This window comes from Parambassis ranga, chromosome 5 (assembly GCF_900634625.1).
Source record: "Parambassis ranga chromosome 5, fParRan2.1, whole genome shotgun sequence".
Classification (NCBI taxonomy): domain Eukaryota; kingdom Metazoa; phylum Chordata; class Actinopteri; family Ambassidae; genus Parambassis; species Parambassis ranga.
Window position 1 is genome coordinate 28491417 of NC_041026.1, and position 24358 is coordinate 28515774.

Below are 24358 nucleotides of genomic sequence, written 5' to 3' on the forward strand. Positions count from 1 at the left end.
TGTGTTCTGTTCCATTGTATTTTGGCTAATTATATTGCCCTACGCTGTGCAATGGCAGTGCTATATGATGTAGTGCCAGGTAACAACATTAGTAGGTGGATAGAGGTACTTTGAGTGGAGAATGTTTATGCTGCCAAAATTAAGAATCATGTAATTTCATTGCATTAATACAGCACAAAGCATTAATTAATTACGAAATTATCATACATATTATAATTACAAATATAATGCAAATAAAAGTAATGTTAAGGCATCAGTTTATGTACAATACTTTCAGTATAAAAGTGTAAAACATGAAGTTTGGACAAAATATTGCACTAAATAGATTTTTTTTTAAATAGATCAGTGGGGAAAAGGGTTTCCGTCATAGATAGAAAAATGCCACTTTTATTACTTCAATTACTTTAATGCTGGGAGGCTCCCAATACAAGGCCGTGAGGTCATGCAAGTAGAAAGCAACACCCGACTGCCATTAAAATTGGTCTCGGGGTTAATTATGCACAGGGTTTGAATCTGGTTACCGTAATTATTATATTAAATATTATATTATATTATTTATGCTGCATTGCAGTTGACAATATCAGCCACACGGTGTCAGTGCTACACAGATGAGAAAGCAGTATGAATGTGCTGCCAAAGGATCCTCCCTGGCAACAACATTTTATCCAAAGTGTAAATCAACATGTTCACACCTTAACAGCTAGGGGTGAAATGAGGATGAAAGTGAACCTACATTTTAGCTTCAGGTCAATACACAAACTTTGCAAAACCTTGACTGAAGATCGTCTAAAGATGAAGAGCTCAGAAAGAAAAATAATCCAGGAGGAGAGAAAGAAGCTGGAAACACTTCCCTGGTTGCCATGGAAACATACCTGCTCCTGACTACAGCATCATCTGTGCGCACAGAGACAGTAGTCTGTCTGATGTGGAAGAAACAGACAGACAGAGAAGGACAAAGAGTGCATTTCAATAGTTTCCATCACGTTCCACACAATTCCCAAAAACACTGATCAAAATTCAGCATCCTGTTTAAAGACATTCAGCTTTGTATTATCCCAAGACACTCAGGTTCAAGGGAATACCTCACATTCCAAACAAGCCCTTAGCATATAGCCTACAATTTGACGGAGCCTATACTGGAACTCACCACACTTGTGGGTGTGGGTGGACCTGAATTCAATAAGCTGATTTACTGATTTGTTCAGGTTTAAACAGTCAAGCCATGGAATTTCACTACTAACCTTGAGCTTTGCATTCTTTTTCATACATTTATTAATAATGCAGGTTTGTAATTTAAGCAGCTATAAAAGGAACCACACAGGTAGTGATTCAATCATGTGTTAATTCTACAATTTAGCATTAAAGCTACAAAGTTTAGCATTGATTTAACCCTTGTATTGAAATTAATGCTACAGAACCAATAAGATATTTTCCATTGGCAATATTTGTACATCTTTACTGCCCAGTATTTTCACAGTGATGAGATTTATGGTTGTGTCTCATTGCAATATGATGACCGGTTGTAACAGAGAGACACAATATTGAATCATTCACAACCCAGCTCATCCCAAAATTTGTAGGAGATTTTGAAAACTCAGTGAGAGTCAGCCAGATTTCGAAAGTAAACACACGGCCCTTTCTTTCAGAGCTCACCCCGAAGCCACGCCTCCCAATCACATGGACGCGCATTACCTGAAGATGACCTGCGGTCTGTGACTTCGGCCATCATGCACGTACCTCTCTGGTGCGCGCAGAGCAGGAAGAGAGTGACAACCAGCCAATACTCCGCGGAGGGTCGTCCCGGAGGATTGGCTGATGTTTTCAGCGTTTTATAGCTTCCACTGATGATTAATAGTCTTCGTTTTAACTGCCGAACTAATTGGTTGCTATCAGATTGAAAAGAGAAGTTACACTAATTTAACAAAAAGCGCATCCGAATGAAATCTCCTACCCTACCTTTACAACATTTGAAACAGGTGATACATTTATATATATAGTTGCTAAAAGCTAATTAGCCTAATCAAGGAGTGGCATTATCTTAATTTTTATGCACCTTTAGATCAATCATTTACATGTAGCTGTAATGTGAATTAGAAAAAATAAAAGACAATATGTCTACATGAAGTTAACTATACAGTTAAAGTAAACAAAAAGCACAAAAGATGTAATGATCGTCTCAGTAAAAGCTGCAATTGTTCCAAAGCTCTCCAGCAAAGTCTTGTAAGGTACAGCGCATGTGCTTGTATAACACCGCTCAACAACAAGGCCACACAAAATAGATTACATAAGATATAACACGACAAGATGGAAACCTAGAAAGACAAGACTGCACCCTGTGAATATTTTTTTAATCCATGTTCAGCTCTGTGTAGACCTGGATATGCATATACTGATAAGCCATAACAATATGACACCATGGGCACCATGACTGTTCTGCAGCTACCCAACAAACTGTGATGCACTGTGGTGTTCGGACACATTTCCATCAGAACCAGCAAGAACTTTTCTGCTTGTCAGTCTATTCTGTGCCTGTTGGTACTTACCTCTGGAAATCCAACTCAAACTCACAGAGACCAGACTAATTCTTCGTATAGAATTGGAAAAAAGAATTAGTCTGGCCAGGGTAGGAATCAGGTTCAGTAAAGGGTGTCATAGGTAAAGGAGTCTTGTTTGTGTGTGATGGACTGATTCAGCAGTGATGAGTTGCTATACTGTGCTGTAGTAGGCCCTTGAGCTGTATGGCAAATCTCACAATTTATCAGTCTGTAAATACGATCATGAATATGGGAATGTCAAAGATCAGATGAGAAGTCTGAACATCTTGTAAAGCTTCAAAGTAGATATGTTGAACCTCCACAGTGAAAAGATCCAACTTAGGTGATCAGGGAACTTGATAAGAATGACTCCCCAGGCACTTTTCTTTAGAGTTGTATCAGACACGGCCAGTTGGGCGAGGGCCCAGAAGCCGCACCAGGAGTCAGAGGAGAAACTACATCTCCTAGGGAGACCCTAGGCTGTCTGGCGAGTCTGTGCAGTTTGTGATGGATGGATATAATACATGTTTAGTTTTGACATCTGTAATTTTTGGTCTCTTATACCGGCAGATAAATGACTTCAACAAATTTAATCTGGTCCATAAAGTCTGTTAAATATTGCATGTCAATATAGAACAGGTTTTAAATACATCTTATTCAGGATGAAACATTTGTGTTGTTAAACTTGAAAAATATTTATGTTGTATTATGATGCATGTCATAACTTGAATCATTTTATTTTAAAAGCTGCTTTAAGGTTATACTAGGCCTATTCTTTCTTTCTTTTCTTTTTCTTTTGTTATTTTTCTTGTCATGTCTTGTTAAATTGAATATCTTTCCCCTTGGTTTGACGAAAACAAAACATGCAGCGTCATCAACTTGGTTTATAAAGTTGTGATGATGACCTGATTTTATGAAGTTGCACAGACAAAAGCAATCAGATGATGACGTATATTATAATAAACCAAATTAAGAATATAAAGTTGAACGATCCTAAATCCTTAATTTAGTCATGTTAGACTTCCACATTCACAGTGTCTGTACTGACAAACACATTAAATAAACATTGATCTTTTTTTGTAACATTTATATTTTTTGATGTTAACATCTGGCTTCAAATGTTGCACATTATATATAACTGCTGTTTTTATTTATTTATTTATATTCATCCTTATATGCCAGAGTGGAGCAGACAGGTATAAACCCTGGTCAGGAACAGGGTCACGAAGCCTGGCCTGATTATATGTTTAACAGTTCAGATTAACCTAAAACAGTGTGTCATCCTGGGTCAGTGTGCAAGTCTGAAAATGGAGTTAAGAGACAGCAAGTTTGGTATAAAGTTTATAATTTTGCATGGACCTTAGGGGGGAATTGGCTGGGTGACATGTACTTAGAGCCTCTCATGAGACGTAAGGTTATACAAATAAGCTAAAATGCATGAATTTATGATTGATTGATAAATGCATCACCTGTAACTGCAGATTATTGGATTTAATATAAACTGTAATGCTATACATGCAAGTGCTACCTGCATACCATGCTGCAGCAGTCTGCCAGGTGAGGCAGGCTAGTCTTAGTGCAGCACAGTCAATCAGATTGCTAAAATTGTACCGTATATTCTATTATTACAAATACATGATGTTTGTGCTCGCTGTAACCTATAATTGTAATGTTGCTTTATGGTCTTTTGGGACCCACTCAGAATTGAATGTTTGCATCCAACCTGAGGGCCTCTTTTTGTTTTCTTAACAGTGCTATTTCAACCGAGCCTGCTAACAGAGGCGGGGAAGTGTATGCTAAACGTGCTCGAAGGAGCAGCCATGATATCCAATAGGAAGGCGAGTCGTCGTTCGAATCAGCCAATGGCGGAAACCGAGTGTCAAGCTGCTCCTCTCAGGGCCTCGTGGAGGCGGGGCTTGTCCGTGATGACCCACCCATCAAGGCCGCGGGGTTTGGTTGCACACAGGCTGCAGTTTCAGTTTGTTTTATTCACCATTTTGAGTAGCTGAAGGTAAAAAAATAAGAATATTTGCGTTTGGAGGAGAAGTCGCTGCTGTACTTTTATTTTCACGCGCTAGCTCGGACGGTGGAGTTGTGCGTCAACCTCGCTCCCCTCGGTGTTTCGCAGAGCGGGAATCTATATTTCTTTTTTTCCCCCGTGCTTTTTTCTTCTCCCCCTTTCTTACATCCTTAACCTCTACAGTATTCCTGCAAAATGTCAAGACCAGTGAGGTAGGTGTGCTAAATCTGTCCTCTGCTCTCCCTAAGTTAATAACGACACCGTGCTGGCTGGCATCGCGGTTAACATGCACGTCTCCACCATGTTGCGTTTTATGAGCTGGGAATTTGTTTATTTCATGAAAAAATAATGGGAACGCGTGTGTGTGTGTGTGTGTGTGTGTGTTTCCCCTTCTCGTGCGTGCACCCTCTCTGTTTTCTAACATGGTTCCCAGCGGTGTGGACTGTTCGCCATGTCTTGTGGAAATACGCGCAGCCCGCCGCTGTGTCGTGTCTATCATGCTTTGAAACGGGTCCATGATGTGCATTGTTGGCTGCTATGTAGGCCAGGCGGAAAATTAGTCAGTGTGATTTAACCAGCTACGTTTTACGGCTCAGTTAAGCCAGGCCTGATAATATTTTTCCCTCTCTGACTGAGAATGAGAATATGGCTACCCATTCATCCAGGGGAGGCTCCAAACGCTAATACCCCCCTCCCCACCTAAAAGGAAAAAAAAGCTCGGCCGGAGGAGGTGGTGGTCGGCCTCAGGATTTGATCTTGTTAACCGCGCAGACTGGGCATGTCGCTGCTGTATCCGCCATTACATCGCATTTCACTCCATTTAAAGCATTCTTGTGCACTGAAGGCAGCAGATTATCACGCAGAAGCGTTGTTGTTGGGTGGGGGGGAAGGAGCAGTCGGAACGGGTCTACATTTTCAGCGCTGGCTGTAAATTAAAACTGCTGGCTGATGTCAGAGGAAGGCGGAGAACTACGACAAGTCACCACACCCCCTCCACCCCCAGCGCAAGATCCCCACTGTGATTATAACGCACGGGGCTCTTTTAATCCAAATTAAAATGCCCTTTAGCTCCATTAGAAGTCATTTTATGCTAACAAATCGAATGCAGACCCGATTCTTTAAATCTCGCGGGAACTGATGACACTTAAGCGAAATGTTTTACTAAGTGAATATGATGTGCACATTGATGACTGCGTGAAAATCATTAGTATTATTGTATATATATTGTGCCTGTTATATCAACAACACTGTCTTATTTAATGTTACACAGATAATAACTTATATTTTAAACAAAATGAATATTGACAGCATTGCATTGCTATAGTTGCAGAACAAACAACATTTTACTATGTTCTAATGTCATGGTTCTCTACAATATTTATAACGGAGGATTAAATGTAAGTTTTTAGTACAACATTTCAATACTAAAGACCCAGCATTACTTTCAACACTGAGGACACAGCCATCTTGGTTGAATAAACTTTATTAGAAGTATTGTAATTTTCTGCTACATTAGAATTTCATTTAAGTTTCACATTTCTAACCTAACAGGTTCCATAATTATTAAACATATCTACAGTATAGTAAAATGTAGTTGCAATTTTGTTTTATATTTTAATAAGTGCAGATCAGCGTAAGGATATTGTTTAATGCTGTCAAAGCTAAAGTGTTGGCCCATTACACTACAATTTATTTTATCACAGCTGTAGCCTATCCAGCTATCTACGGGTGAGAGGCGGGGTACACCCTGGACAGGTCTTACCCATGTTTTGACATTTTTAATGTATATCTCCTCATTTTGTATTTTTTTTTATTGCTGCAAACTACAAAATAGGACCATTTGCATTGGTCCCATCTGTACAATGACTTAAGTCCTCTTCCATGTAATGATTCATGTTGCTTCACGATGGTTCTACAGTAGCTTGAATTATCAACACTTACTCTATAGAGGGCCCTTTCACATGTTTATGTTGAAGTACAGGTGATAGTAAGTTTTTACACTCTTAGAAATCTAACAGGAAACTAAGGACATTTTTGTCATGGTAACATATCATATCCGCAGGAAAGTATTAGCTTTTATCTGCATGGGCTGGTAGACATGTAGCAGTGTTGTTGCTTTGACTAAAGCTAAGGCCTTCCAAAAAAAGAATACACAAATTTGTGCACGTGAAATTTTGTAATCAGGACAAAATTAACTAACTAGACTTTCAGTGTGTCCACAAGCAGGATTGTGTGAAAAAATGCAGCCCCCTCCTTTATCTAAGTTGACATGTTTTGGCACAGCACAATGCAGCACTCTGGTGAGGCACTCTGATGCCAATCGGATATATGCACGTACGTTCAAAGTATTTACCATGTTTTTGTTGTTTGCATGGAAACTGAGGAACTATTGTCGTCTGCCTAGTGGCATGTTAATAAAATAAAAAGAACTACAAATAACTAAAATATTGACACAAACTAGAGAAGTTTTTTTTTGCACAAATACCTAATACCTAGTCGTACAGATTTGTTAATTTTATTCTACATCATTTTTGGACACCGCAATGTGGAAAAGAGAACAATAAGTTAAATAGTAGTTTAATTTGTTTATCTGAATTAAAAATACACACAAATTCACAGAAATTGCATGTTTATGACACCAAACATGCAAATTCTTTGGTGTTGTCAGGAGAAACATATGCGAGTTTTCATAATGAAGAGGATTTGATCATTTAGTGTGGAGATGTGTCCTTTCACATGTGTTAATAAGTAATGCTAATCAATCAAACTAAACGTATGGCCCCATTACATTTAATGAATTTTGCACATCCTAACATTGGTTTATGAAAGTTTTTACGTGCAATATTTATACAAATAACTGTAATTTGCACCCATATTAAGCTTGTAACCAGTGATAACAAAATAAGCAGGAGACCATTGATATTGATGATGTTACAACGGTGTTTTTAAATGATTTTTCTTCAGTTAATGATGAATAAACAATGTGTGAGTGCTGCAATTATCAATTGGGGTGTGCCAAATGGGCTAAAATAAGCGTGTCCACCCAGGTGTCATGTTTACATTTGTGCTGATTGGAGCTGGGGCTGATAAACGTCTTACTGCAGTACTGCAGTCATTTGACCTGGGAGTGAATGCCAGTTGTACCCTTTCCTTTTGGTGATAAAAAACAGATGGTAATGGTTCACAGTGGACGTTTTGTCAAGAAAACAATCTTAAATAACCAGTAGTGAGTTGCCACTGATGTTCCTGTCCATAGTTGGGCATTCCACTTGTTGGAAACCGTATCTGTTTGTATCTGATATCCCCAAGACATGGAGGGTAATGTGTGCAAACTTTGGAAGGCGTATCACTGGCTGATGTCTAAGCCTCTTTATGCGATTGACGTGTTTTCGTAAAGAAAACCACACTCCTAATATGTACGCTAAAGGATGTTTTTGCAGTGGTTTTAACCTGAACCAATGTTTAGTTCTGTGTCAGCTCTGCGATGCAGCTTTCTGAAGGTGTGTGTTACTTGAATTATAGTCGGCTGTTGTCACCTGAGGCTTCCCCCGTACACTTTGCCAAATTAGCCTTGGAAACTGTAGAAGGCTGACCAGTGTCCAGTTCAGTGCCCCCTAGCCATAGTCTTGACATTCATACGCTGCCCCCTTAATGCCATCTGTTAAATTGCTGAACATAGCATACAAAGCTTTGACAGCATTGTATAATGGCAGGTAAACCTGACGCATTGTGTGTTCTTCTTTACAGGAACAGGAAAGTGGTGAACTACTCACAATTCAATGAGTCTGACGATGCAGGTGAGTAAGGCGTTGGATGAATGCATCCCTAACTGATATTTTAAGACTTGATCAATTTACAAAATATTTCTGGGAAATCCACAAGAAATGGTGAGAAACCTTGATGTTGAAGGAAATTAAATATTCAGGCATTTCTGGTCATTTGGAGGATGAACTGAGCATTTAATATTAGCATGTTAGCACGAAGGTGCTAAACATCATGTATGTGTTGTATGTTAGCATGCTAACATCAGCTAAGTACTTCTCACAAAGCTGTTAACATGAGTATGTGGATGCATATTTATCTAAAATGTTGTCCATTCGCACAGATGAGGAGTATGGTGACGACGAGCCTAAGAAGGTGCGCGCAGCCCCTCGAGAGCCCAAGCGTTCAAAGAACTCACAGGATGACAGGTGAGCTTTTCAGTGGAAATTTGGTAGGACTAGCAATAGGCTTTTGCAAAATCGTATCGTGTGCAATTAATCGTCAGAAAAACTGTCACCGATTAATATTTGCCACTTATCGATTACGGCGATTAGTGCCTGGTCATGATGACGCATTTTTGTGTGCAACGTACTCTCACCATCACCTGCGCACATGTGAGACCACAATAACAATAATGGCGGAAGCAGTGTTAATTTTGTTGACGAATCATTTTCGTCATAGTTTTCGTTAACGACCTTTTTTGCTGATAAAAACGAGACGATAACTAAATAAAAACTAACGCACGGTGCCAAAAACGAAGACGAAATGGATTGACACTTTCGTCAACGAATAAAAACGAGACGAAATTATTGATGGAGACGAGATCCAATCGGAGCAAATTTTGTTTGTGGAAAGGGAGGGACGAATCAGGGGACGGCGGCAGAGAGCCAATCAGAAGTGCTCTCTCTGTGTAAGGACGTTGCGCCGCGATGCTGGAAGAAGGCGTACTCATGCATGGTCACACAACACAGGAGAAGAACAGACACACGGACACGTTTAATTTCAAGACAATCAAGACGGTTTACAAACCGTGCGGAGCGACTATCAGCGGTTAAAACACAATAAACCTGAAGCGACATTTGCAGACGAGTCATCTTAACTTCCGTTCAAAGATGCACGTGACAAAATCTATAAATGAAGACCCCGCTGCTGATGGTTTTACAGCATGCGACCTGTTTCTAAGCTGTCACTGAAGTGTTTTGCTGTAGTTATGGAGGATTCATGAAGAAGGTCATGACTGAACAGTGTATTCAGGGAGAGCAGCTCACTGTTCACTGCTGCTTTTGTGAAAAGGTAATAGCAATTAAATAAAGAGATGTTTGTTTCAAATAACACAAGTTAAAGCTGTGCCTGTTTTTATTGCACAATCAAACCTTAAATATTTCATGAAAAATATATATCATAGAATTTTAGTCGACTAAATCCACGGCAGATTTAGTCGACTAAAATTATTTGATATTTAGTCGACTAAAACTAGACTAAAACTTTAAAAATGTTGATGACTAAAACGTGACTAAAATCAAATGACATTTTAGTCACAAGACTAAAATAAAAACTAAATCCGAAATTGCTGCCAAAATTAACACTGGGCGGAAGGCAGTGGTATTCAGTTAAATGATGCGGAGCAGCACGTTCCTAACATAAGTTCAACGCCTTTCACCATAAGCCTGAGTACGAAGAAAGCTGAAGAAAGTGCGACGAGGCCACAACGTCGGCTACAGCTGTATATAGTGCCGCGACGTGCATTAGGTGAAACGTGGAGCGTTGGTTGTTGCCTAGTAACTGGATTTTTGCTCGTATCAAAAGAATGAACTCCGATCTTTATTTACGGACTCCACAGCAACATAGGAAACATTACAACAGCGAAGTCTCGTCCAGCAGGAATTGGAAAGAATTCCACTCTATTCACTATACAATCCACAATACATTTAGTCATGCTGCTTACGACCAAACTAAGCACTGGATGAACGTAATGCAGGTTGATTTCCACAGACATGTCCGGTTTGTTTGTCATGTTTTTTCTGCTGCTGTTCTACAGTCTGAGTGAAAACATGCACTAGTGTGTGACATATTCCAGTCAGAGGTTCATTTGCACAGACACATTTTTTAACTTGAAATAATCACTGATGTGACTTTTCTGAACTTATTTGTCCTGTTTAATTTTAATGTTGACATGCACTGCTTTGTGACCTTAAGATAGGAACATTTGAAGGACAAAGTTACTTTAAACGTTTGCCTCATTATTATTTTGAAGCAGTTTGTGCATCTGTTATCAATATATATTTCAAACATGGCTGGTCGGTGACTAATCACTACTTACCGGCTTAACTTGTTAGAATGAAGTAGTTAACTTGACTGATGATTTGACAGTATCATGCTAGAACACTGTGCCGATTTAGAGTCAAAAACATGTAAGTGCAATTGTCATCAATTAATCGTCAAATTAATCGTTATCGGCTAAATGCCGCAATTAATTGTGATTAATTTTTTTGCCAATATCGCCCAACCGTAACTAGCAGAAACCTTCCTGAAACCACTTTACTATTTTAATGCTGACTTTCTGAAGCCACATCTCATTCACATTCACTCTGGGAAAGTATTTGGAACTGTTTTCAAGTGAGCCCAAGTAGCAGGCTCTCCGTAATAAGCAGCTATGTGAAAATTAGGTTGTTCATTCAGTGTGTTGGTGTCTTACACCTGTCAGATAAAATTATCAGAGAGATGCATAAACGGGTGTTCATGTCCCAAGTCACAGGAGAATTAACCTCAGGTTTCACATGGAAAATGTGTCATTGTTAATTGTCACTGTAGCTGTGAGTGAACAAGCGCTCCACTCAATGAATAATATTTGTCTGCTAGTCTTTTTCAAGTTACTAAAGACTGTTTTCTTATTTTTGTTCTTTCTTTCTCCCAGTGAGGACTCTGATGATAAGCTCTCCAAATCTAAAAATGATTCAGCAGGTAAGTCTGTCTGATTTAGATCACACACTGTGAAAACGGCTGGAGTTTGATTAGTGCTCAGTAGGCGCTTTATAGACAGCTCACCAACTTTCTCTCTGTGTGGCAGATGACTTTGGCAGCGACGAGGAAGACAATGACTTTGGAGAGGAGGAGGATGAAGATGGGGGAAGTGACTATGAAGAAGCAAAAGGAAAAAAGGGAAAGAAAGCTAAGGTGGAGAAGCCCACCAAGAGGGGACCGAAGAGAAAACGGGCTGCAGGTGACTCCAGTTTCTGTTTCATTACAGACAACATACAGACTTAGTAAAGATGGCATGTTGAGTATATATTGCTTTATGACATTATAAACCTTATTACACAAATTCAGGTCAGACACTAGTGATGTTGTTGCCATGTAGTTTAGCTTCTTAGGCGGCATCTCAAAGATCTGAATGAGAGCTTTTTAATTTACCGGTAATCTATTTAAAGGGATGTTTGTGATTTATACTCATCATAGCATGTTTACAGTGCTACGGCTTATATGCACACTTTTTTAGAGTGGAAAGCTAAGTCGGTGTGGAACATTTTGATTCTTACTGGGAGATTTTGGAGAGCTAGCTGCTAGCTTCTTGGCTGAAACCATGATCTAAATAATTTATCTCAAGCAGACTCTAAAATGCTGGTTTGTTGCTGCTTTTTTTTGACAGGGGAATATTTCTAGGCTCAGGTTTGTTGTATCTCAAAAGAATATAGTGATGATTATTTATGCCTTAACTTTATTTAAATTAGCATACTGCAATTCCCTGTCCACTGGTTTTAGCATATAGTCCATGGATCTTTAACAAGTAGTCTAGGAAGCAGCTGCAAAGCTCTTGACTGGATCTTTAAAGAGGTCTCTTGTAACAACAATCCTGATCTCTTTATACTGGCTCCACATCAAATACAGAATTTAGTTCAAGCTTTTTGGACTACATTAGAGATCTGCTGGAGTCTTTTGTCAGCAGTGGGTCTGTGAGGTCTTCTGGGTTGTTTCTGGTTCCTTGCTGCAGAGTGGTAGCCCAGGCTTTAGAATTCTATTTCCATTTGTCTTTATATATATTTAAAGGAACAGTTCAATGTGGTTTAGAATTGGACTGTGACAACCACACTGTGCACTAAAAACCCACTGTGTTCCACTGCTTCTTTACAAAGTATAGTTTTTACACAGACTTATTTATTACAGAAACTATATAACATTTTCTTCACCTTATGTAGACAAAGATAGTGTCATAATGACTTAGATCTAGTTGAAGTCTTGATGCAAGGCCTTGAGTTGAGTTAGTGGTTGCCTAGTAACTAATCCTGGACAAAAATGAGCCTCTTCTGAAACCATTTATACACTATTAGTTGCCTTTTAGAGCTACTGGCAATATTTATAATGTGTGTGTGTGTGTGTGTGTGTGTATATATATACACATATATATTTTTACCACTGTGCACAAGTGGCAGCTTTATTTTTATCATACAGGTCTGAGAGTTGTATTAATGTTCTCAGATAAAGCAACTCGCTATCAAAGAAACGCATTACCTGGCAACATATCAGCTATATTTTACTGTCTTAAAATGTAAACTGTATCATAAAATACGATCTGAGGGAGTCGATGTTCTGTGCAGCCAGGCATTGTATTTTGTTGACACTGAACTGCTAACCCTACATGACCTACTGGTGGAGATCTAACTACCACATTACATTGTGGTACATTGTGGTTGATTGGCAGTGCTACACGTGCTCTCCCAGACATGCTCAGAGTTTTTTCCTCCCACATCCCCAGCTTACTGAACGGCTGTTTGCCTCCCAACACTGTGACACAGAGGTTTAATTTATCACTATGAATGGAAGCCACAGTGGATCAGGCTGATCAGTCAGTCTGTGTCATCAGCTGCAGAAATGATAAATACTGACAGGGACTAATCTAGTAACTAGATGGTGGTCATAAGGGCTTCCTTGGAAAATACAAAGTTACTCCTTCTCCCCAAAGGAGTTGTAGGTTTTATTTTATAGCTGTTGGAGCAGGTTTATGGAGGGGGTCTGTGGCTAATAGTTTTATGCGGCAGATGTAACTTACTAAAAATAAGTATATCGGCTTCATCACCGTTCAAATAAATAATTACCTCTCTGCCATGTGTGTTGCCTTCAGTAATTGCAGTGGATCCAGCAGTGTGGCCCTTTAAATGTCCTACACAGCGTAAAAATGGCTTATCTGCGGTGCTCCACTGTGGCTTTTCATTACATGTCATGGCTGTATAGGTTTCATTTAAAGGCAGTGGAAGCCCATACACTGCTTTGCTTTGTTGCCCAGAATAGGCTGGGTAATAGGCTGCCAGAAGAAAAGTTTTCACAACAATGAAACTCGGTGTAGAAACATATTGTTATTTATGCAAGTTAAAAATAGGTAAATTAAACAGACGATTAAAAAGATCACTGGCATCTGGCACAGGTAACTTGGACGTAGAATGTCCCCTTCTATGTTTTAATGCAGGAGCAGAGAGTTTTTAAGGAGAGTTTTTCAGAAAGAAGGCCAACAAAGTGAAAGCTCCATGCTAAATTATTGTTTATGGTATTTATAGACCACAAGTGGAGTGGTCATGGATGGCTGCATGATAGATGAAATAAATGAAATGAAATAATCCGAAAATGTGCCTAAACAAGAGGATATATTTATACCTGCTTATTCCACAAAAGCCTCTTTATCCTTAGTTCAACCCATCATGTTCTGGAATTATTGTGTAACAGTGTGTTTTTTTTGTGTTTTGGTAGATGACAGTGACGATGACAGGGAAGTGAGTCGAAAGCGTACAGTGCGCCAGGCAGCCTCTAAGGCCGTGTCCAAACAGAGGGAGATCCTGCTGGGAGACGGAGGCAGCGAGGATGAGGAGCACGAAGACCAAGAGGAGGCCTACTTGGACCGTACGTACAACACTGCATACACTGATAGAGCAGCACAAAACTCCACCATAAAACGATATCTAAACCAAAAGCAAACTATTGCACATAGTAAATCTCCTATCTGTATTTTGTGTGATGACTGATACCGCGGATTCATAAAGAAGGATGCCTGAAATACTTGGAAAGCTGTGCTTCCCTGACTGAGAAAAAGAAGCTTCTCTTATGTCCTCCTACAGTACTACACATGTGGTATGCATGGCATCATGTTATGGTTATGGTTGATTTTAATCCTCTGAACCCCAAGCAGTTTCTGGCTGGTTTGAGTGTCACATTTGTAGTCACTGTCGGCATCATGCATGCAAGTGAAGGGAACTCCGGCATGTCTTTGTGAAATATATTAAAGTTATATAGACAAAACACATTATGACACATTGTTTATTGAATAAGGATGATGTAATGTAAAAACCCTGGATTCAGCAAAATACATGAGAGAGTGACAATGAAAGAAAGTTGTTTGTTTTCCCTATGTTTTGATTTTATTTAATTTTATTTTTTCCAAATGAGACATGCAGAAAAAAACAATTAGAGTAAAGTACAATATCAGGATTGTTATGAACTTGGTTATTCTGGCTTTTTAAAGTTGCTGAACGGTTTTTGTGTCAAGAGAATCAGTTATATTTCAGAAAACGTATTGAATATTTAAATATGTATTGAATTATTGGCAGTTGACATCAAATCAAACTTATTTTTTGATTTATTTCATTTGTCACTGACTTTGACTTTAACCCATTCAGTTTCTTAAAGTCCTTTAACGTAACCTTTCTGTAAATGTACTTTGTAAAAAGGATCTTTGACGACGATCCATTATTTTAAAGACCCACAGACTAATCTGTACTGCTTTGAAGCAATAATTAGAGTTTATAAAAAATGCTAATGATCTCATTATCCACTGCTGCTTATCTGGAATAGGGTCACAGAAGCAGCAGTTAGAGCAAAGCAGCCATGGTGTCCCAAATCTACAGCAGAGATGGTGGTGTCGCAGCATACACTTTAGTTTTAGTGTTTCTGTTTGCTTTAACTCCACCCAGCTTCCATTGGATAAGGTGTAAACAGAAGTCTCAGTGCAGGTTAGACCTCTTATGTGTGTACTATGTGAGACTCTTACACACTTTATTCCTATGTGCAGCTGATGAGTCTGGCAGCGATGAAGACTTCATGGTGGAGGATGATGATGACAGCGACTACGGTCAATCCAAGAAAAGAGGCAAGAAGGTGAACCGACGGGGGCGGCCAGACAAGAGGGAGAAGAAAAGCCCCAAACCCCGACTAAAGGCCACAGGTAGGATCACAGTATAGGAAATGACTGCAGTTCTACATGCTGGTTATATATTAGTATTTATCCTGATTATATTATTAAATTACTTGGCGAACCAGCATCAGGTCTATCTACAGGAGTCATATCAGCTGGCTCGTAGAAAACAGTTCCTATATAAAATTGCTCAGGTTCATTGAGGTTTTTTGTCCTGTTAAATAGGTAATTTGACCAAAAAGAGGGGTGCTGTAACAGTTCATTTGAGTGCAAACATTGCATACTTCAGTTTTATTAATGATACAGAGTAGCCATAGTATGCCTTGACTGACTAACTGATGTTTGACCCCCCCCCCCCCCTTTATAGTGACCCCCAGCCCGATAAAAGGAAAGGGAAAGGGGCGCCCCAGCACCAAGGCCGTGGAGAAGAGCTCACCCAAAGAAGAGGAGGAGGAGGACCCGGAGAGTCCCCTGGAGGAAGAGGAGGAGGAGACCGAGAAGAAAGAGACCTCCCCCGCCCCCAAGACGACAAAGGAAGCTGCAGGAGGAGAGGAGGAAGAGGAAGACGAAGAGGAGGAGGACGGCTCAGAAGAGGAGGCACCTTCTGGTGAAGACTAGAAGATGGTACCCATTTGAAGCCCATCCTCCACGTCTCTGTCTCTTCTCAATGTTTCTGTTTTCTTTGTTGAGTTTTTTTTCTTTTCTGTTTTTTTAATCCCGGCGGCCTGGCTCAACGGTTTGGACTCGGTTGTGTTTTTTTTCCTCTCACCTTCCTTGCTCCCTCCAACCACGACGCATTCAGCATATGTAAGCAGTTTGTACTTTCAGCAGCCTCTGCCTCCCATCTTCATCCCACATGCATTTTAGTTTCTACAGCCTTGTGAAAAGTCCTCAGTGCTAGTGAGCATCCGTCCCGAGTGTGAACCAACCTGTTCACTGCTGTTTGTGTGTCCCTCTCCTGAGAGTATCTGACATGACTGGCCACACTCTGTTTGCCGTACTGATGCGTGTGTATCGCTGCTGAGTGTCAGTAAGTAAAGCGCTGTATTTCCACATGCGCAGGGCTGAAGCCTCCACCCCTGTTCTTTTCTTTCTTTTGTTTTTTTGGTACTTTGTGCTTTTTAAACAGGGCTTGCAGCTGCTGCTTCATAGATCAGATCAAGGTGACTGCCACCATTACACGCTCAAAGAAGACAGCATGTTTTTATGTACAGGTTTAAATTTGTGATTGTGGGGGTACTTCTGTATTTTTTTTTTTAATTTCAGCCCATCAAGCTGCCTTTGTGAAACGGTTTCTGTTGTTGTGTGTCAGGCTAATGATGCTACTTTAAGCGACCCTCCCTCCTCTGTTTCAACACCTCTCTGCATGGCAACAGCAACATTCAACCCCTTGTGCCAGGCACCTCTAAATTTTTGTTTTTAAAAAATGCAAGAAGAGATGTTTTTTTTGTTTGTGTTTGTTTTTTCCTTTTGTTTTGAGAGTTAAAAATGAATGTTGTTTTTCTCTGGTTGGTTCATTGTTCTAATTCTCTATTCAGATTTTTTTTGTAATGTTTGTTTTTTAAGAAAAGAAATAAAAATGTATCTTGATTTTAAAGAAAAAAGTTGGCCCTATCCGATCTGTTTTGCTCTGATGGATGGACCAGCCATCCCCCCCCTTACTTACTCCTGCCCTTCAATCCCCAACTCCCCTCCCTCCTCTCTCTCTCACTGTCCCCCAAGCCCATCAAGCTTTATGGTTACTGTTGATATTCATGTTCGTTCGTTTCTTCGAAGGCTTTGTTACCCACAATAGTACTTCACAAGTGGATACTTTTTTTTAAATTTTACAGTACTGAGGCTCCAAGTAGTTTAAAAAGTGGGCAGCTCGGTATATATACAGCATTCATCTGTCTGTTAATGCCTTAATTTTCCTTTTGAGTTTGAGTCGTGGCTCTGATATCATCACTGGAGGCCTGAGAATGTAAATCTGTCCTCATGTTTTAGGTCTTTGTTACAAGCGGCAAATTAGGCTTAAAACAAGTCAACAATTTGTACGATTAAGAGACCATCCAAAGCCATAACGATCTCAAAACTAGTGACTTGGAGATCAGGTGCAGCAATTGTGAGATTATCCTTTTTTGCGATAAGTAGTGTTTGATGTCAAAGCAAAAAAAAATAAATATAAAAAAAAAACAAAGAAAAAGTGACTATTGCGATCTTGAGAACGTGTTTTTATGTTCAAGTCGTCTCAAGGCTGCAATAGAACTCAATAGTCCTGAAGGTGTACAGGACTCACTCGAACCTAATGGTTCAGAAGCACATTCGATTGTTTTCCGACTGTCCTCATTAGCAGGTTAGTATGTTTTTCTACATTCAGGTCCTTAATTGGCATCCTAATCCGCATTCATTTTAAAAATGATTGGATATGAATAAGAACATAAATAGGAAACATTTGTTTATACCGAGGTAAAGCTCCGAGCTGTTTGCAGCAGGATCAGGTTAGTGTCTTGTAGTTGACAGCACTGAGGGCTTGAATGAGGTTCCTCTCCGTCATCCCGCAGGAGGCACATGGCATAAGGCCGTGAATTTCTCCTCTTTCATCCATTCTACGATTTCTTCTGTTGTTAATGTTTCTGATGTTTTGTTTTTCTATCTACCTTCAGATGTACTGGCAATGTAAATGTAAGCCAAGTTGTGATTCCTACAGGAGACCAAGTGGAGAAGCTTTTGTCAGTAGTGTGGGAAAGGAACTCTTGAATCTTTTTTTGCATGTTGTGGAAACGGTGCGAAGCGATGATGATGATGATGATGATGCTGGTAATGGCAATATTGTGGTCTTACAACAAAAAAAAGTATTAACAACGACGATGTTGATAATGTTTTGGTTTCCCAGCTTCTAATAAAGGCAACCTACTTTTTATACAGATTTAACTACTTGTTTTGTGACGTTGAGCTCTGTGGGGGGGGGGTGACTCGGGTGGGGGGTTTGGAGTTGGGCCAGATGTTGTGATGTGTGATGAGCGGTAGTGCTCGGTGTCAACCACTTAGGGGTGCTGTGTGCAAGAAAAGCATGCTATAATTTGACATACTAATTGTAGATCAGCTGAGTACTCCTTTATGTGTGATTACATGATACAATAGTGTATCACACACTCCACATATGGACCAGTGTTTATTTTTACAAATGATGCAACAATTATTTCCTGTGTCTTAATACAATAAATGAAGTAAAACCCACACAACAAAATTAAACAGTAATACAATATAAAAAAAAACAGGGCAGGCAGGCTTCCAGCTGTCCTCCAGTCCATCCTGCTCGGAGGAAGTTTGGAGACTGCATCTTTACTGTGCAAGTTCTTGGAGCTGCCATTCAGCCAGACCTGTGTGATGTATTTCAGGCCTTTCAGAAAGAAACAGCTCTTACTACTGCTGTTACTCTCTTACTAAGAGAGTAAACTACTCTTACTGAACTGATTTCCTAACGACACCATGTGTTGTTTCTGAGCCTGTGTGACCATATTTTATTGTTTTGCATTACTGACCCACTTCCTTGTTCTTGATCTATGAGCTGTAAGTGTCCACTTCACGCTCTAAATATGGCATATAGCATAGCACAAATAGCCAATAGTTGTGGTCTGTGTGTGAAAGTGTTTGCCCCCTAAACTTGTACAGCTTGGCTCCTTGGCTGCTTTTTATTGCAGCAATGTTTTCCTTTCACTCCAAGTAATCACATGAAGACTAGGTCACTGCAGGACACGTACAGTGTCATTAAACGCAGTGAGTAATTTAGGTGTATTCATCCCCATCTGCTGTTCTCTCCTACACAGGCAGTTCTGTTTGCATTGATTTCCCCCTTATAATAATTCATTAATCCACCCATCAGTGATTGACTCATTTCTTTATTCATTTATCCATCCATCCATTAATTTGTTTTATCATTCAACCTTTTATTCATTCATTTATTTATTAATTTATTCATCCATCCATCATTCATTTATTCAGTATAAATATTAAATTTATTAATATAGCACAATTAAAACAACTATTCATCTATTCATCATATTCATCCATCCATCATACATTCATTCAGTATAAATATTAAATGTATTAATATAGCACAATTAAAACAACTAGTTGACCAATGTGCCGTACATGCTTATTTATTTATTACATTTATACTTGAGGAGTGATCAAAGGGCTTTTATGAGGCAGCTCAGCAGTTTATTGCAGATTCATGTTTAACAAAAACAGGAGGTTCTTGTTTAATGAGCGACTGATGTAAACACATAAGGGTGACAGCTGGAAGAACACAAGCTGATGACAGGCTTGTTCTCAATGTTGGATTACTGTTAGTTATAACATAAAAAATCAGTTCTGTCATGACAAGCTAACTCCGTCTTAGTCTACCTTGCTGCTATCACAGACACCCTGCTACCAGACACAATGTGCCAACAGCTTGTAATGTGTTTTGGCACCAGTATCTGGCAACAATTGGCGGCATTTGTGCTTTAAAAAGCTTCCATATTGGCACGTAAGTTAATAATACTATCAGAGGTGTCAGCTAACCTCTATGTCGTCTGCTCGGGCCTGTGTCGCCCTGCTGGCAGCCACACTGTTTTCCTGCAATGCAGAGATTAATTCCCTAATGAGCAGCCCTGGGTAAGGTGCTTATTAATCCTCTCTACATAACTAGTTCTGTGTGTGAACGCAGGATTTAATATTAAGTTACGTCCATTATTCACCAATGATTTAGGTTATTCATTAATGTACACACAGCACCCCATATCAACAGAAAAACACAGAATTGTTGACATGTTTGCAGATGTAGAGAAAATGAAAAGCGAAATATCACATGGTGCTAAGTATTCAGAGCCTTCGCTGTGACACTCATACATTGAACTCAGGTGCGTCCATTTCTTCTGATCGTCCTTCAGATGGTTCTACACCTTCATTTGAGTCCAGCTGTGTTTGATGATGCTGATTGGACTTGATTAGGAAAGACACACACCTGTCTATACAAGACCTTACAGCTCACAGTGCATGTTAGAGTTTTTACTGTCAATGGTTAGAGCCAATGAGGATCATGAGGTCAATGGAACTGCCTGAAGAGCTCAGAGACATAATTGTGGCAAGGCAAGTGATCACACAGCTTACTGTGTGCTAATTATACAACATAGCTTTACAGCCATAAGTGAAAACTAATTTCATGTAATAAATAGAGAAATTGTGTTACTGTGTACTTTAACAGTCAAGTGCATGGGTGTTGTTTAGCCCACTGTATAGTGCAACACGAATTTCCGTTAACAGAAGGAGCTACAGCTCTTTGCAACTCCATAAGAACCTTTCCTAACTCACAGTCAGGGGGAGGTGGAGAACAGGTTGGGAGGTGTTTCACAAGCATGTTTTCAATACAAAAGACATTATTCACTTGAAGACTATTTTTGCCTTTTAATGAATGCAATTTAATCCAAACACAGACCCTTAAGGTCAAAAAAGTTTTTTTTTCATTAAGTTGTTGGTCAGTTCATGAGGGGTCTATCTCTTCTCCCATGATCTGAGTTCGTGTGTAAGCCAGGGGGCTCTTTGACTGTTTAGGAAGTCTAACATTTCCCTCACATAAGTTGTGTTATAAGACACTTTTTTTTTGCATGTTGGAAGGTTCAGTTTCTTGGCTGCCAACACAGCTTAGACATCTGTGAACTCTGTTGTGTGTATCTTTGCAGCCTTTGCCCAACAGCAAGATGCCTGATGTGTGCCTGAAGGTTTCTATTCAGTAAGTCAATAAGAGTGTGTCACTCACCTCGGCTCTTACAAAAACACATCTCTGAATACATAGTTGTAGATGGAATCTGTTGCATGTCAAGTAGCTAGCATTTTATTACATTCACCCTCGCCGCTACATGCCATGCATATGCACAAAATATCAGGAATCATTCTTACATGGATTTGATTTGAATGGATGGATTTTAACCTGGGATGCACATAGCCTCTGCTCTATGCAAAACATGTTGAATGCACCTCAGGTAGAATAGTGGATTTATTATAGCATGAGAGAAGCACCGAGGTGTCTGCAGCCAAAAAATGTGACCGGTGGAGTATTATTTATTTGCTTAATATTATTTGCATATGGGGTGAAATTGCCTATTATACCCTAGTTTATTTTGCATGGCAGTGTTTGTAGCCAACAATTCTATTCGCACCAAACTAGCAGAAGAAGGTCACAACAGGATGATGTAATTGAAAGAGCCCCAGTCAAACTTCAAATAATAAAAAATATATATATGTTATTGGAAATTCTGATTTGGAGAACAGGTGCGAGTTTTATTTCACAGTATTTGTTTAATAGTTAAATGAAAAATATACAGCTGCTATTTTGTACCTTCCTCTGTGTATCTGCAGGTGCTCTCTGCAGTGTGCTCCACCATGCAGCTGCATGGCGAACAGTGGGGGGGCTTACATTAGTCTTCTGCAGCCACGCTGACATCTACCACTTACCATATCTCCTTCAACAACATCAGCAGACAGAAACCACTCCTGTCCTGATGCTCAATAGCTGCAGTGTGTGTGTTGTGTTAAATGACATGCTGCATTCTTTGAGGCTTCACAGAGGTTCTCTGACATAAACTTAGGTCAGATGTAGCTGCTGAATGAATGAATGAAAACATATTGAGTGTAAAATTGTGCAGCACACATTGTAATCCTCGTGTATCAAATAAGTTTGTTTTTACATTCTTGTCGCGATACCCTGCCGTGCACTGTTGCTAAGGAACCACAGCGGAGTCTTGACACTCCTTGTGTGGTGCATTATGCTGCAGTTTTCTCATCCATATGTTCTGCTTGGCTGCTAAGGAGAATCAGTTACAGCTTGTGTCTTTGCTAATTAACTACTGATTAGAGATCTCAGCTACAGTGTTTGTCACATTTGTTGACTGAATTATCACTTCTACATTCTCCCTCCACACCCTGTCCTACTACTGCTATACCTCTGCCTCTAGATTATACCAAAAATCTAGATCTCAGAGCAATATTGACGTATCTATCCATCTACCACATGACCAAGGACACAGAAATACTGCACTCATGTCAGTCTTTCAGGGTTGCTAGGAAATATTGCAGTGGACGTAAACACCATTTTAAAGCCTAAAGCCTAACCCAACCTTTCTAATTGTAATATTCTAACTTCATGAATATGTGTGTGTGTGTGTGTGTGTGTAATTTCCTCGAACTGTATTTCTCTTTTTTATTTTGTTTATGTATTATATGTTATTTTGTTTGTGTGTGTGTGAAAATAAATGATTTGTGAAGTTTTACAATCTGGACTTGTTATGAGTGTGCTCAACCACCAGAGGGCGCTTTTGCACAACAAAAAAGCAGCACATCTCCATTTAATTCACACTAATGGATGTTTAATTTATAAAACACTTTTTTCGTAATGACAAGCTCCCCAGGAGAACAGGAGCCACTGATGTTAGTAGAAGCCACTGTGAGAAGGATATCAGAGCATTATAAGTCTACCTGTCACTTTTTATTACCCATTCAGACTAAGTGTGTGTCTAAGAGAAAAGTTCTGGGTGGAACAAAGTTCAAACTGTTACTTTTATTCACACTTTTATCTCTAAGGAATTCTTTATGTATTGTGTAAAGACATGGTCATTTGCATTCACAAATTGTAAACACTAATTTCTATTTGCTGGATTACCTGACATATATGTTTTATATTTTTCCTACAGACACCTAGAGACCTTCATTAGTACTTCCATAATAAACAGTGGGACAACCTCACACAGCCAAAAACTGCCAGTAAAGTCCCTCATCCACTTATCTTCTGAACCCACATTGTCCTGTAGTACAGGGTCACAGGGGGCTGAAGTCTATCCCAGCTATCTACAGGCGAGAGGCAGGATACACCCTGGACATGTTGCCAATCCATGGCAGGGCAACATAGATTTACACCATTCACACTTACACCAGGCAATTTAGAGTCACTAACTAACCTAACAAGCACGTCCTTAGAATGTGAGAGGAAGCCGGAGTACCCGGAGAAAACCCACCCTAAAAAGGCCCCAGTCGGGGCTGCTGTGAGGCGACAGTGCTAACTGCCAAGTCCCTCATGAAGATAAATATTCTGTGTCTACACACTCAGGACGTGTTCCTGTCCATGGTCGTACCCTGACATCATTTGTCCCAATGTGAATCACCATGTGTTCCTGTTGCCACTGGCACACAGATCAGATCCTGCAGTTTGACTCTGAGAGCGGTTCCACATGGAGAAGAGTTTCCAAGACATGAAGGAATCTCATGTCGCTGAATTTGTTCCTGTAACATGTAGCTGTGCGTCTTTCACAATAAGTGCCAACATTGTCTTACTGATGTGCTTCTGATCCATGTCAGTTACCACTCTGATTTTCTGTTAATAAAATGTCAAATAAGGTCTGTTCCGTTTACTATAGAGGTCACCTTGTTGCCACTGAAAACAACAGTAACATCATTATGCTAACCAGAAGCTTAAGGTCAGGGTTTTCTAAATGAAGAAAATGAATTTAATAGGTTTTTATAATAGGGCAGAGGCATCAGAGGTGAATATACTGTATATGACCAGTCGGACGGTACAAAGCTATAAACAAACCAACATTTATAAATAAAAAAGTCAATAGTAGCTTATCTTACAGAAAAACATGACCTAGTTACTCTAGAAGGCTCACAGACCTTTTTTGAGCAATTTAATGAGGAACTATTTTCAAATCGCACAGAAATTAGTCTCAGAATTGATCAGTATGTCAATTTCATGCCCTGAGCTCTGTAGTGCTTGGCGATTTCAATAAGTAGGGATTAGTAGGAACATGTCACTTCAAATACTAATAAAACGTAACAACAATCAGTGTTCAG

The 24358-nt window shown here is 39.6% G+C and overlaps 1 protein-coding gene across 1 annotated transcript; it reads left to right on the forward strand.

The window, feature by feature from the left end:
- The first annotated feature begins 4467 nt into the window (after positions 1 to 4467).
- Positions 4468 to 17094, forward strand: nucks1a (nuclear casein kinase and cyclin-dependent kinase substrate 1a). Its single transcript, XM_028407129.1, has 8 exons — positions 4468 to 4766; positions 8302 to 8351; positions 8660 to 8744; positions 11231 to 11277; positions 11384 to 11536; positions 14053 to 14202; positions 15368 to 15520; positions 15858 to 17094. Exons 1-8 carry the CDS (start codon positions 4750 to 4752, stop codon positions 16106 to 16108), a joined length of 906 nt encoding a protein of 301 aa, XP_028262930.1. The 5' UTR covers positions 4468 to 4749; the 3' UTR covers positions 16109 to 17094.
- Positions 17095 to 24358: the final 7264 nt, after the last annotated feature.

Coding starts and splice junctions, on each gene's coding strand:
- nucks1a (XM_028407129.1), top strand. Junction 8,352..8,659: donor CAATGAGTCTGACGATGCAG/GTGAGTAAGGCG, acceptor CCATTCGCACAG/ATGAGGAGTATGGTGACGAC. Junction 14,203..15,367: donor AGAGGAGGCCTACTTGGACC/GTACGTACAACA, acceptor TCCTATGTGCAG/CTGATGAGTCTGGCAGCGAT.